The sequence below is a fragment of the Phoenix dactylifera genome, chromosome 4 (assembly GCF_051530095.1).
Source record: "Phoenix dactylifera cultivar Ajwa chromosome 4, Ajwa_hap1_PhDact_Kaust_v1.1, whole genome shotgun sequence".
NCBI lineage: Eukaryota > Viridiplantae > Streptophyta > Magnoliopsida > Arecales > Arecaceae > Phoenix > Phoenix dactylifera.
In genome coordinates, this window is record NC_143193.1 from 6,553,760 (window position 1) to 6,568,650 (window position 14,891).

Sequence of the window (14,891 nt, forward strand, 5' to 3'; positions counted from 1 at the left end):
TGCTTTGTGTAATGACATATGATTTTGTCACACAGGTCCTTAAAAGTTCATGATCGTATGATATACTATTAATAGGACGATAGTATTATCGGGCGTAGGTCATTGTGTATCATATTTGTTGGTTGTCTTCCAAACCAAAGAGTATAGAGATACTAGTATGATATACAGGGGAATGGTAGTCTACGTTCACTGAACGTGACCAATTGACGGACTCTCTCTTGTCAAGAGTTGTTCCGAGTGGATATGGGTATATGTATCCTTTAGACCTAAGATTGCAACCGGTGGCTTGCAAGCAACTCACTGTACTTTGGTGCCGGACTACCTGGATTTCTAATCCAGCGACGGAAGGTTTCTGGGTCCAGTCAAGTACTTGTGGTAGTCAGTTGCAAATCAAGATGGGATTGACCTCCCTTAGGAATAAGGGTGAATGCCTTGTGTTTTCAATTAAGTAGTACCCTGGCCAGGGAAAGTCAAACCTCTATCACTTGACTTATTGAATTGAAACATATTTCCGGATGGATCGTTTCAGGGTAGACAGACTCTGAACCCACCCTGGGCATTTTCTGGTCAAGAGGATGAATTATGCGGTAACCATGGTCCATAGGTTCTAGAATGTTGCTTTGCATCTATTCGGCCTATCCGGTCGTGGGGTCCCATTGCTAGATGGTTACTTCGATTAGTGCAGGAAGTGTTCTTGTACTACCGGCTTAGGCTCGAACCTGTGAGGTCACACGCTTAGAAGTTTCTGGATTGATCAAATAGCTGATTGACGATTGAGAATCGTCTAGAGGTAAAATAGTCAATGTGATTGATTGATTGTCCTAAGCAATTGTTGCTTGGAAAAGTTAATTGGTGATTGGATCACTGATTAGACTCAATTTGCCCCCAACCAAATTAGATTTGGCTTGAGTCAAATTGGACTGGAACTTCTTGCCCATGTGGGACCCACGTCCTGCCTATGTGGGACCCATGTCCTGCCTATGTGGGACCCACATACTGTATGTGGGACCCACGTCCTGCCTATGTGGGACCCACATACTGTATGTGGGACCCACGTCCTGCATATGTGGGACCCACATACTGTATGTGGGACCCACGTCCTGCTTAAGGTGGGACCCGCATACTGTATGTGGGACCCACATCCCGATCGCCCTCCAGGCGACGTCATCTTTTTGCATGAGTGACACGTGGCGGAGCAGGACACCTCTTTTGCTTGCATGCATGACATGTGGCGGGCCTGGACACCTCACACTCCTCCTGATGTCATCCATGACCTCATCTGCCTCATGAGGTCATGCATGACATCGCCCTCCAGGCCACCTCACCCCTTTGCATGCATGACATGTGGCGGGCCTGGACACCTCACACTCCTCCTGATGTCATCCATGACCTCATCTGCCTCATGAGGTCATGCATGACATCGCCCTCCAGGCCACCTCACCGCTTTGCATGCGTGACACGTGGCGGAACAGGACACATCTTTTTCTTGCATGTGTGACATGTGTCCTGGCAGGACACCTCACAGGACACCTCATAGGGACACCTCACCTTCTTCTTGGCCTATAAATAGGCCACCCCTCTTCCTTCTTCTCTACACAAAAAAAGAGCACCAGAGAAAGAGAGTGAGAGGAGAGAGTAGCTCTGAAGGTGAAAGCCCAAGGAGTTCTTGAGCTGTGAAGGTCCATCTTCTTCCTTCTCCTTTTCAGCCAACATTCTGCCTCCCTGCGAGCTAGCACTCCCCGGGAGCTGATCATTCCGGAGCTTCGCGTGGACGAGTCATCGAGGCCGGACGCTTGTGCGGCTGCGAAGCATCCTTGAAGGAACCCCCTTCTAAAGGTAGGAGATCTGATCTCTTTTACGGTTGAGATATGATCTCAATCTTCAAATCACAAGAAGTTGTGATTTATGCATATTTATTCGAATCACACAATCCTCGGGATCTGAGGGCTTTGTGATATTTGGTGTCAAAGCAAAGGATTAGTGGAGACTATCCGATTCTCGGAAACCCTCACGCGTGATCGTGTGACGAAGCGTGGCTCTCCACCCGGGGGCTCATATGATGAGTGCTTTGATAGGCACGTGCGGGTGTCACCCTATGTATTGGGACTGAGCTCGTGCCACATGTGATGTGCAGTTGAAGATTGTCTTCGACTGGTACCAGAGTTAAAATATCTAAAATATCAAGCATGTTATGGGTTAAAATGTTTAACCCATTCTTTCCGCATAAAAATTTTCTGAAATTCATGCTTAGCCCTCTGCACGCATACTATCAGAAATTACTGGAGAGATATTCCCCTCCTCGATCAGATCAAAGAATTTTAATGTACTTTCCAGTTTGTTTCTCTACTTCATTACGGTGTAATTTGAACATTTCAAAAGGCTCGGACTTATGCCTCATAAGAAACACATGCCCGTACCTAGACAGGTCGTCTATAAACGTAATGAAATAGCTGTACCCTCCTCTGGCACTTGTACTCATAGGTTCACATACATCAGTATATACGAGTCCTAGAATATCTATGGCTCTCTCACCTTTTCCAGTAAAGGGTGATTTGGTCATTTTACTAAGAAGACAAGACTCACAAGTTGGAAATGATTCAAGATCATTAATATTCAAAATACCCAACTTGGCCAACTTGTTGATTCTGTTCTTGTTAATATGTCCTAGCCGGCAATGCCATAGGTAGGTATCAGAGATATTATCTATCCTGGGTCGCTTACTTGATGTGTACATTACACTAACAGGATGTAATATAGTGTAAATGCCATTTATTAATTGTCCATCAATCATAATAACACCATTCACAATGATATTACAAGAATGATTCTTTATTGATATTTCATAACCGTTTTGGGCTAGAAGCCCTACAGAAATGACGTTCATTAAGAACGGCGGACAAAAGTGACAGTCACTTAAGACGATTGCATGAGAATTGAAAACTAACTTAAGATCTCCCAATGCTAGAACTGGAACAGTCTTTCCATCTCCAACATTCAGGAACCTCTCATTATCCTCAAATCTCTTATTGACATGCAGTCCCTGTAATGAATTGCAAATATTATAAGGACTTTCGGTATCCAATACCCAGGTCAATTTATCACATATGGAGAAATTATAAGGAGTTATCATATAAGTACCTTGCCCAGCAACTGTTTGCTCATTTCTCCTGGGCCTGTTTGGATTAAGGGTGGCTACATACAGAGGACAGTTCCTTTTCCAGTGTCCCGGTTTCTGACAGTGGAAGCACGCCACCTTTCTTGGGTCAGCCCACTTTCTTATCATCTGATAAGATGTTCCGACACTTAGCACCTTTCTTTTCCTTTTATTTTTATTTTTAATTTTATTTTTGTTTTTCCCTTTCCCAAAGAGACGACATCCTACCCCACCATCAACCCCATTAACCGGCCCTTTCCTGAGCTGGTTATCCTTCTCAAAGTTCTGCAACAACCCCAAAAGACCATGGAAGTTGAGTACAGGCTTTGTCATTCTATAATGAGTGAGGAATGGTCGGTAGGAATCAGGCAGGGAATTCAAAATCGCGTCCTTTCCCAATTGTTCATACAGGGAAAAGCCGAGTTTGCTCAGGCGCTCTATCATCTCGATCATGTACAGTACATAGTCCGTAACAGATGCCCCTTCCCTGAGAATTCGTCGCTCATTGCTGCTAGCATAATGCACCAGACAGTGATCCGATCATTCGTCCATTTCTGGTAAGTGTCACGGACTGCTACCCGTGCATTAGCAGGAGGCAATTCAGGTGCCGGATCAGTAATTATATACATGGTCCTCTTGTGTTCCAGGTTGATCTTAAGCTTTCTAAGCCAGATTGAAAAGTTGGGACCGGTCAACTTATCATTATCTAATAATGACCTAAGTGACAATTGAGTGGCCATTTCTGCAAAGAATGACAACAAAGCCTAATCAGTAAATGAATCAATGTAATCAAGAAATTTGGATTTTAGTCCAAAGATCCTCCCACCATTTTGTACGAATCAATAGCCTCTACTTTAATCCGAAGAATTACTCCTAATTCTTTAGTGGGTACCGGAATCCATATAGACTATAGATGGGCCCGAGCAAGATCCGCCGTACCGGTACCGGTGGGCATACCAGTGGCGGCCCGGACCGGTACGAAACCGGTCCCGTACCGGTCCGAACCGGTTCCGTACCGGTTCTTCAACAATAAACTATCGGTACCGGATTCCACGCTGATCCGGTATCGGTTCCAAGCCGGACCGGTACGTACCGGCCGGTACGGACCGGTACGGCAGACCATGGGCCCGAGTGTGTCTCGGCTAACCCATCTGTTTCTAAGGGTAGGTTCATAACCAATTGTTTCACCAAACAACTCCCAGTAATATCCTTTTGCCACAGGCCACTTCAGCAGGTGTGTGTCACCTCCACTGAAAAACCTGGTCAGGTCCAACCGTCATCTTGCTGCAATAAGTTCATCACATCAGTAGATGACCAAGCCCGAGTGTGGCTCGGCTCACCTGACCACCTATTTAATGGATGCAACCAATTCAGCATTAATTGAGTGACAATCCCAATAGCCGATGAGCACCAGGCGTGTATCGCCTCCAATGATCATAAACATATTGGACTCATTATCATTTCAACGCAATGGGAGGCTATGACACGGTCATCTTCCATTAACCGTACCATTTTTAAGAACCTGATAATTTAGAGGATTTTTATGAAACAAGAAAAGCTGACTAACCTTGATCCTCCCACTGACTTCTTCAAATCAGAGGTTAATAAGAACATGTTTGAGTCAGTGCACCTAAATCGGTCCGACCGATTTTCTTATTTGGCATGGGTCAACAAGAGTTAATCAGAGATCTGATCAAAAGAGATTCACCTAGATGGCCAGGTAAGTGAAATCAGCAGAAGGGTATGCCATTAACTTGACTGGACCGAAACCCAGCAAGTAGCTTCCAATTAAAAACCTATTGATAACAGTTGCCTTAGACACCAACTGGTTCATCAATTTCAATTCGATCAATATCAAAACTCAGTGCTCAACCGCGGAGCCCAAATCAACATCCATTTGGTCTTATCAAGAGACATTGACTTGATCAACTACAACTATTGCAAAGATCAAGAGTTACCTTGATCGAATCCAAAGTAAACATTTTAAATTAGATTTGACCAGTTATTCTTCCATATTTTGATTTTGACGATTGAGTCTAACCCAACCCGATTTGATTTAGATAACCCATTACCTCCATGATTTATGCAATGTCTTAGATGTTTAAATCACATTTAAAATCTAGGATCTACATCAATACTTAATTCACAATTAAGTGTATTGCATTATTCATGTCTTATCTTGGTTTTGCATGCATTACAACTTTGAATCATTAAAACCCCTTTTAATGTTCAAGTTAAATGGTTTCCACATGCATACAAACATGTCTATTCATCATATGAATAACATCATAAAATAATATAATCAGTTTACATCATATGTAAAAGATCACATCTTGCATAGATATTTGATATCACAAAGAACCTGGACGAGCTCTGATCCCACTTGGTATTCACAAGACTAGGAAAAGGTCATATTACAGATGATTACATGAAGTCCCTTGTCAAAACCCTTGAAATATGTGGTGTTAACTGCATTAAGGCTCTGTTTGGGATTGTTGTTGATAGTAGAGGGTTAGCTAGTTGAGCTTTTATCAAAAAACTGTTTGCTATTTGGTAATTACATTTAAAATGCCATAAAACTTATACGACTATTTGGTAACCAAATTAAGAAAGTGCTTTTAGCATGACTAATTGACAATAAAGAATATTACGTAGTATTATATAGTATAATATAATATATTATTATATATTAAAATGTTATTGCATAAGTATAATAATATGACATGATATGATGTAACATAATATAATATAATAATATATTATTTAATATTAAAATATTATTTTATAGTATAGTACAATATAATATAATAAAATATTATTATAATATAATCTAATATAATATTGTATGGTATTGTACTATAATATAATAAGAAATGATATAAAAAATTTAATTATATATTATTATATTATTATAATATTATAATACAACATAATACAGTACAGTACAATACAATGTGCTAGCTTGGGTATTTTGGTAACTACGATAATTTTGTTAAACCAAAAATAACTTTTCTATATCGGCCTAGTGGAGCTTTTAGGGAGAAGCTATAAAATGGAGTTTCTCCTAGGTAGACATTTTTTAGATTTTCAGTGAATTAGAAAACACTTCAAATTTTTTTGCCAAATGCTACTAGATGGCTTAAAAGTATTTTTGGAGGGTCAAAAGGCATTTTTTGGCTCTCCAAAAGTGCTCCCAAATTAGGCCGAGTTAATTTGGCCGCAAAATTTGCTCCTTGAATATGGTGGAATATGTCAAGGTTGTCAACAAACTTAACATATGTTGATTTAAAATGTGCTACATCCACTACCTTAATATTGAAAACAGGGGACAGTAGGGGGATATGGGTGGTGTTCTCAGCAGTGGAGTGGGATGAGGGATATGGAGGGTAGGATGCAAGAGTGGTGGTAGAGAGGAATGATAGGGATGGTAGTGCCACTGATGGTTGTCAAGGAGGCAAGCATCGTGACATGAATGGCATTACAGGAGCGAGTGGTAGTCTCCATTCTTGTTTCCTATTTCAAGTCTTGCTATTGGATGCAAAAGAGATAAATAATCTCTTGGATGAACATGTAGGCTTCACTAAAACATTGTGAATGAGATATCTGAGGCCCTAACCTAAGATCCTCTACAATGTGTGTTTTGCACTATACAAAGTTGTACAGCTCTGGATGGCTGTCACATCATCTAATCACAGAGACGGAAGGCTATCAAAAAAAATATTAGTGTATGGCATACCCAATGCGTCGTATATGCCACACAATGCCTGTCCTATTTGATAGTCATCCATCTTTGTGATTGGATGGCATGGCAGCCATCCAAGATTGTACCACTCAATGTTGTACATCACGCATTGCAGAGGATCTGAACTCGTGAGGCCCCTATCATTCAATATATAATGTATACCTTTGACTTAAGAATCTGATTTTGGTGATCGAAAAAAATATTAATAGCTCTCTTCCGTGCACCAACACCCCTTATGAACAACTGCAACTCCTAGGGTGCATGTGAAGGTCCTCAGGGATACAGATAGACATATGGTACCACTATGGATCCTAGTTGAAGGAGCAGTTGGAATGTCTTCAATGATCCGTATATGTTGTTGTTTCCACATCCATCAAGACTAACTGATGTCATACTAAAATCATAGTCCATAGGCCTTAGCAATATCTTTTAAATATTTAATTTAAGCATGTATTTTTTAATATTTTTAAACTGAATAAAAGGGTTTAGAAAGTTCAAGGTCTTGCTCAAAGCTCGAATTTTGAGTAAGTACCGAATTTGGGCCTGAAAGGCAGGCCCAAATTAAACGGATTAAACGGTTAAGCATTGCCATCTTCTCATCAGGAGGGCTTGTGCGGGTGTGAGGATATATCATGTGGCAACATGGCTTTTTATGGAGAGACAAAGGTCTGTAGAGGTGCTACTGTCATATCAAACTAACTACAAATATATTTCCTAGTGTCAACTAGGGATTTTCTTTCAATATTCGGGTGATACATAAACACGTGTTAGCTTGCAAAAAATATTGCGTGGGCAATTCACTGGTCCTGTAGTAGATGAGGCATGAGCTCAAGCAGCATAGAAGGGTGCACTTGTTGGCATTAAAGTTCCGAAAAAATATTTGGGTTGTAACTTAGACCTATTAAACTTGGCAGCCAAACCCTACCTAGATCTGTAGAGGTTTGAGTTGAGACCCAAACCGGAATCCCAAACTTTTAGATAAGTAATGGGTCGGGTCAGTAGATGATCCAACCTTATTAGGCATGATTTGATTTATTGGTTTAGAATCATTGATTGGGTTTGAAAAATGATCTATTTGGTTGTTGGTTTATGTCATTGTTTCTTACATGATCTAGGATCAATTTGACATGATCTTATATAATGAAATATTGGATGATCTATCATTGCTTGATTTGATCTAACCCAAAACTCGATACTTACAAACCTATCATTCATAGGTTTGTAAGTTAGGGGCTACAGCTAGCACTTTGTAAGTTGAAGTCATAGTGAAGATTTAAACCAAATCCTAGTCAATGACAATAGTATTAACAATAATGATATTGGTGTAAACAATCTGCACTAAAACTCTCTTTTAGCTTTTTCCATATATTAATTTTTGTAACTTTTGGTTGCCCTAAGAAAGATAGAATGAATTATAGGGATATTTTAATGAATTTAAATATAATAAATAATGTATAATTCTTGAATATTACATCATACTCGAACTTGATATGGTTTGGATGACTCAAAAGTCAAAAAAAATTCTATAGGCAGCTGCACATGAGCGGCAAATGACAAGGTTCTATATCTAAAACTATGATCAGATAAAAATTTGATTAACTCATGATCATGATTACCTTGTTCCAAATCAAGCTTAGTTACATGACTATTTTATATTAATCATGTCAAAGCCAAGAAGTCCAAGCAGAAATTTGGTCTTAGATATGGGTCGGATTGGATGTTGCTTTGTGGATGGGGTCAAATCTTTGTGTTTTTTAGCCGTCCTTTTCATTAAACAAGTAAACCAACCTACATAACTTGTTTAATATATGGGTCGAAGTAGGTTAAATGGGTTAAGCGGGTTTAAACGAGTTAAATGAGTTTTAAACAGAATAAGTGGAACTCAAGTGAGTTAAACATGTCTTAAAGAGATCAGTCACGTGATTTGATCCAACTATTAAATGGATTAAAATAAGCTAAATGGATTAGAACTTCAAATCACTTATCATTTGTACATTAACTAATGATTCTTGATCATCAAGACTGATCAAATAAAGTGAGGTTCCCATCCATTTCGGAGTTAGATTGGAGAGGGTCGGTTAGCCAGTCACGGCCATCCACGGAATTGGAACAAAGTCAAAGAAATCAGCTCCATTATGCACAGACAGGATATTGTTTGTTCTGGTGATCCTATGTTCCGAGCGGGAAAGCATGATCGAACGGCCCACATCAATTCTCCCTCCATACAGCCTCAATACCCTCCGTACTATAAATTTTACCCCCATTCCCTCGTCTCCCCTTGTCTTCCCATTTCTGCATCACGTCATGGCATCCGATACCCAACAATACCCAGGAGACGAAGAGCCAAGAAATCGAAAAACGAACCCCTTTCCCCCACTCCAATCTCCTTCCGCGGTACAAACCCTAGCTCCCATCTCCTTCAATCTCCTCTTCTGACACCGTTTCTTGATCTCTCTTCTCCATTCATTTCCAGCTCTGGACTGGCCCAAAGAGCTCCTCGAAGCTTCTTCCCATGGAGATCTCCCCGTTCTCAAGCGTACTCTCCGACCTTTCTAGGGTTTCTTCTTTTGGTCAGGATTTGATCTTTTGATCTCTTTTTTTGTTGTCACCCTCTCCCTATTCTGATGCAGAGGCGGCAGGAATGCTCGATGATGGAAGGGATTCAGTCGCAACCGTCAGAGATGTGGAGAACGAGCTTGGCTGCGGAGCTTTCCATTTAGCTGCCATCGATGGGCAAAAGGAAGTGTGCAAGTATTTGGTTGAGGAGATCAAACTCGACATTAACTCTCTGTCCGACAAAGGTTTTCTTCTTCCTCCTTTTCTTCCTTCGTCTTCTTGAGCGGAAAATTTTGTATTATTGATTTGATCTTTTGGTATACGATTGCTTGTTATCATGATGCGAATTCTTGCGTGCTCAAGAACTCGCTTTTCTGAACTTTGCATTTTTTTTTCAATAATCCTCCTTTTTCAGATGAAACTCCAATTTACCTACAACTTTGCATGGAAAGCACGAGACCGCCACCTATCTTTTTCATCATGGCGCCAATCTTGCTATACAGAATAAATCGGGGATAACTCCTCTGCACCATGCCATGGAAAAAGGTTTTTGAATTTTTCTTCATGGTCTTGGTGAAATACTCGTTATGGAAATTAAAAGGGGTATTTAACTTTGCAGATTTTATTTTCATATGCATCATAGGCTTTCTTTTTTCTATATGCTTACTTAAGTTGATAGATTCTTAGATATAATTCCTTTTGTCGTGTACATGTGATTTTTTTTTTCCATCCATAGTTTGGTGGACGTTAGCTATAGCAATCACTTAAAATAGTTGTTCGTTGGAAATTTCCATCCATCTCTTGAACTTATTTTTCTGCTATAATCTTGATCACATTCATCACTTAAATTATCAGTGGTCTTACAATGCATAATACTAGTGGCAATGATTCTAATTGTGCAGTTATATAATTATTGATGAACTGTTCAACAAGAAGCTTTATGTTGTGTATTTAGCCCCAGGCTTTGTTTTGGCCTGTTGTACTTGTAGTGTTGTCTCAGAAGCAGTAATATTGCATCTTGATTCTCTTTAATTGTGGTCTTCATGTTGACATGATATTTTCTCCTCTTTTCCTTTTAATGATCGTTCAAGTTGCCTAAACTGCAATTATGTCTATTTTCGTTATAGGCTTCACATCTAGGTTTCCAGGAAGTTTATTTAGAAAGAATGATTAGTGGAGTAAAAGATATTGGTCCTTTGAATTTATTTAATTTTGCAGATTTAAAGCTGACACTTGCTTTAAAATCTTGTTCTAAATAAAATGTCTGGTGAAGAGTACAGACAAGTGGTTTGATACAGACGCCAGAACCTGTGGCAGATATTGCTTCTTTGGTAACAACTGTTAATTATAACTTATTGTTTAACATAGCTTGTATAGAGATGGCATGCATACTGAATTTCTTATATAATAGTGCAGGAGATGGACAACTACCTCTTGAAGGTACAAGGAAGTCAAACCTGAATCACATGCACTTAATCTTGGTTCTCATAGATGCAGCAGATCTTTTGGATTGATATAGGATGAAAATTATGTAAATAATGGATGGGGGACGAAGAGAAGAAAGAGCAAGGAGATCGGGAATATAAAAGGATAGGAAAAAGAGGAACACCAACACAATCAAGAAGAAAGGTAAAGAAAATTTTACATACAAATTTCAGACATGCATTTACTAACTTGTTAAGTGTATGAATGGTGGATATTCAGTAAATATTTTACAAAAATCTAGCTACTTATGCTTCATTTGCCATTAATAATTTGATCAGATTACTTGTACAACTAAGGTAAATTGGTGAAAGAACAAGCAGGTGGATGAGTTGAATGCACATGCCTCAATTAGTATAAATCTTAGGATCTATACTAGAAATTAATATGATTATCTTAAAATTCAAATTTTATTAAGAATGCAAAGCTGCTTTTTTGGAGTTATGAATGTGGGGACACATCCATGTACGTGCATACTTGCGACATACAACATACACATGCATGTGCATGTTTTATTTGTGCATATCTACAGCTATATGTTTACATGCATAGGTTTGTATTTGCTATATGTTTACATGCATATGCATGTATTTATTTGATCTTTATCTGAGATTTTTATTCAAATGCTGTCTATTTAGCAGCTGAACGTTAATTTTGCAAAGCACATCAGACTATCATGAGAATTAGCCATGGCCAAAGGTTTGGTATTGTATATACAAAAGATGTTCATTACATGTGTGGGGACTGAAAGATAGGCTCAATTGCAAAAAAAAAAAAACAAAGTTGGCCACGGGGGGTTGATATTTTAAGAAAGCAAGCCCAACAGCCTCATGCTTGGAACCAACTGGAAAAAACTAAAGATTTAACATTAGATGGTTAAGCAGTTTTTTGATATAAAATTTTTCTTGAAAATGTCACAACAGTTCATGAAGCATTGAAGTTTGTACCTTGGCAGTTAATATAATATTATATTTACATTCTAAGGGCTACCTATAGTTCTACATGTTGAATAATATATCATAAATAATATTTGACTTGTGAAAATATATTCTTCTAGATTTAGAATGCTGAAAGCCTGAAACATTAAGAAAAATGGATAATGAAGGGAAGAAAAGCTTTTTCTACCAAACAGCCAAGATTGCTTTATTGATAGAATTATACATCAGGCCAGATTGGGTCCACGATGCAATGGCTAACCTGTTAACCTACCATGACACACTTATATCAAATCTAGCATACTTAGTCTGATACTTACCCAATTAATCTATTGACCAATGTCAACCCACTAATTTAACATGTATTGAATCTGTCGCTATACATGATATTCCATATGTGCAACTTTTTGTATATAGTAGTTAGTGTCCACACACAGTTAAGCATGTTGGTGTAGAATCACATTCAAGTTTGGGTCATAACTACCTAACCTACTCATTAAATGGGTCGATTCACATCAAGCAGGTCCAGTCTATAAACTTGAAAACTGCCCATTTGCTGAACTGGTTAGCTGGTCCAATTTGTTTATGACCCAAACCTGCTGTTGCCATATCGAAACGTGCTAATGTGATCCCATGTTGGCCAATCGGTTGAAGGATTGCAACCCTTATAAACATTTCTGAAACTAAATTCTACTATTTACTTGCAAAACTTCAAATAACTAACAACAACATGTTAGTCAACCGACATTATCTTCCTAAGTGCCTTGAAATATCTATTTGCATGTGGGGGTTGATTTTGTTATACCATATGAATCGACTGTTTAACTTTCTAAATTACTTTGGTCATGCAGGTCCACTTATATTTTATCTCTGTTCTCTTATTCCAAGTAAAGTGCATCTTGATCTTTTCAGTGAGGCTTTGTCAAAACATACATTTCTGCCTAGTTGCCGCAATTAAGCTCGAAGAAAGTCGAATCTCAATTGTATTAGCACCTAAAATCTTCTAGAATGAGTAATCTCAACTTAAGCACAACTTTCTTTCTGCTTTCTAAGGAATGGCTTTCTAGGAACTTATATTTTGCCCAATAAAAGTAAATAATAGACATATTTGTATAGTGGATTCTTATGTTTCTGCATATCATTGTGGAGGTCATTTTGTTAGTACCAACTACATCAAGCACGATGCACTTCGTAATGCATAAAGTGACAGCTGAAACTATTAAAAATCTTTTCTCAACATGAGTTTTACTTATGTGAGTTCAGTCATGTTTGTTGATCACATAATTCAATCATGCCATAATATTTACATTGTCTATTACAAATTTGAAACTTTCAGAAAAAAAAATATAATATACTTCGTATATACTCCAAACTTCATTATTTGAGTGAAAATATACTTATGCTATACTTGCTGCATAGGATTATGCCTTGGCGTTAGGTAATATTAAGGCGTTTCTCCCTTTGATTTTTTTGTTCTTGTATCTTCTTAGCATAATGTGACTTTTTATGCTTGCTTATTTCAAGACAAATACATGTGGGCCTGGAACACTCTTGTGGAATGAATCCTCTGCATGTGGCTGCTGGTTGTGGACAAGAATCTAGTACAAAAATTTTGTTGAATCACAAAGCAGATGTAATGTTCTATGTTTCATTATCATCAATATGTCTGATGTTCGTTTCCATGGTCAAAATTCTTTTGCTTATTATGTGGACTTTATCACTACCTCTAGTTTGAATCATCTAAATTTATATGCTTATAAGCAGCATATTTCTCATATGACTCAGGGAGACATCAGTGTCTGTAGATGTATGGAATGAATGGGGGATACATCATTTTTTTTTAACTGAGGATCTTAAGACTTCAATCAATGCTCATGATAGAACAAGTGTGTAATTGGATTGATCTATATTGTGTATTGTATCATGAATATGTGTTTGTATGTCCACATAGATGTATATATGACTGTATAAATAGATAAAAAATGGAGAACTCAAGCAAACTAGATGAAATAACTTGGCAAAATTTTCCTACTCTGCCACCAGTTTTCACAAATTGTTTGTCACCACATCTTACTTCTCCATCATTGTCTCTTTCCTTGAAAATGCAATTTAATGCTTTAAACCTTCATCCTTCTCCATGCTGGGAAATAGTCTTCTTCACAACTGAGGTAGCTTTCAATTTTCACACGTACTCCAAGTCCTAAAGTTGGGTTAAAGCTATAGTCTGAGAAGGTCAATTAAGCGCATTGAAATTGAGGTGGATGAAGGCAAATGAATTGTAGTTTAGAGTTGGCAACAGAAGGAAGTTGGCTTTCCAAAATAGCATTTTTGGTGCTAGTATTCTTTTTGGGGTCAGTGTTCTCCTGTAATTGATGGCAGTGTTGTTGTCTAGAGATTGAATATGAAAATCAAGTTGTATCCAAGTGCTTACAAGTTATAATATTTGGAACCTAGAGATGAAACATGAAGGTCTGTGGCAAATTTATAGTTTGTGGGTCATTTGCAGAAAAGTGTGGTCCTTCATAGCAGGTCAACATGGATGAACGCATACAACATCTGAGGTTGGGGGCAAGTTTCATACTTTTTTGTCTGTTAAAGCTCAAGAGAACAGGAAGGTTGACATACAAGATGATTGAACATATTTGGAACAATTTTTGGGTCTGATTCAGCAAACAACTATGTTGGCTATGACTTTAACATGGATTTCTTAATTTGGCCCAATGGAATTAACTTAAATTCATGTTTTGATTGGATATATCTCCTACCCTTTTATGGAATCCAATACAAGTTTAGTGGGATAGGTTTATTCATTCAATCGGTGGCAGATGATTTTAATAATTCAACTCAAGGTTTTTGATTTCTTTTCCTTTTTTCCCTCTTTTCTTTCTTCTTTTCAGCTCAACATAATGAGAATGACAAATTCATGAAGGTACAACTGATATTCTTGTATTTTTTTAAATTAAATGAAGTATCAGACCTTTCACTAAAATTCTTAGATGAGCCATCACAAGCCTCCTCAATT

At 38.2% G+C, this 14,891-nt stretch overlaps 1 protein-coding gene across 35 annotated transcripts in view; it reads left to right on the forward strand.

Annotated features, from left to right (window-relative positions):
- The window catches only part of LOC120105337 (uncharacterized), a 67,058-nt gene that overhangs the window by 49,348 nt on the left and 2,819 nt on the right, over positions 1-14,891 (forward strand). For 21 of the 35 annotated variants that reach the window (XR_016400186.1, XR_016400172.1, XR_016400176.1 and 18 more), the window contains 2 exons: positions 9,527-10,783; positions 10,869-14,801. Coding sequence is in view for 4 of the 35 variants with exons in the window: in XM_089930075.1 (XP_089786201.1) it covers positions 10,726-10,783; positions 10,864-10,892; positions 10,972-11,046 (162 nt within the window). In the remaining 31 variants the exon portion in view is untranslated. Of the gene's footprint in view, positions 1-9,526; positions 10,784-10,863; positions 14,802-14,891 lie in introns of those variants that run through there. The other 14 variants (XM_089930075.1, XM_089930076.1, XM_089930077.1 and 11 more) reach the window with 12 other exon arrangements.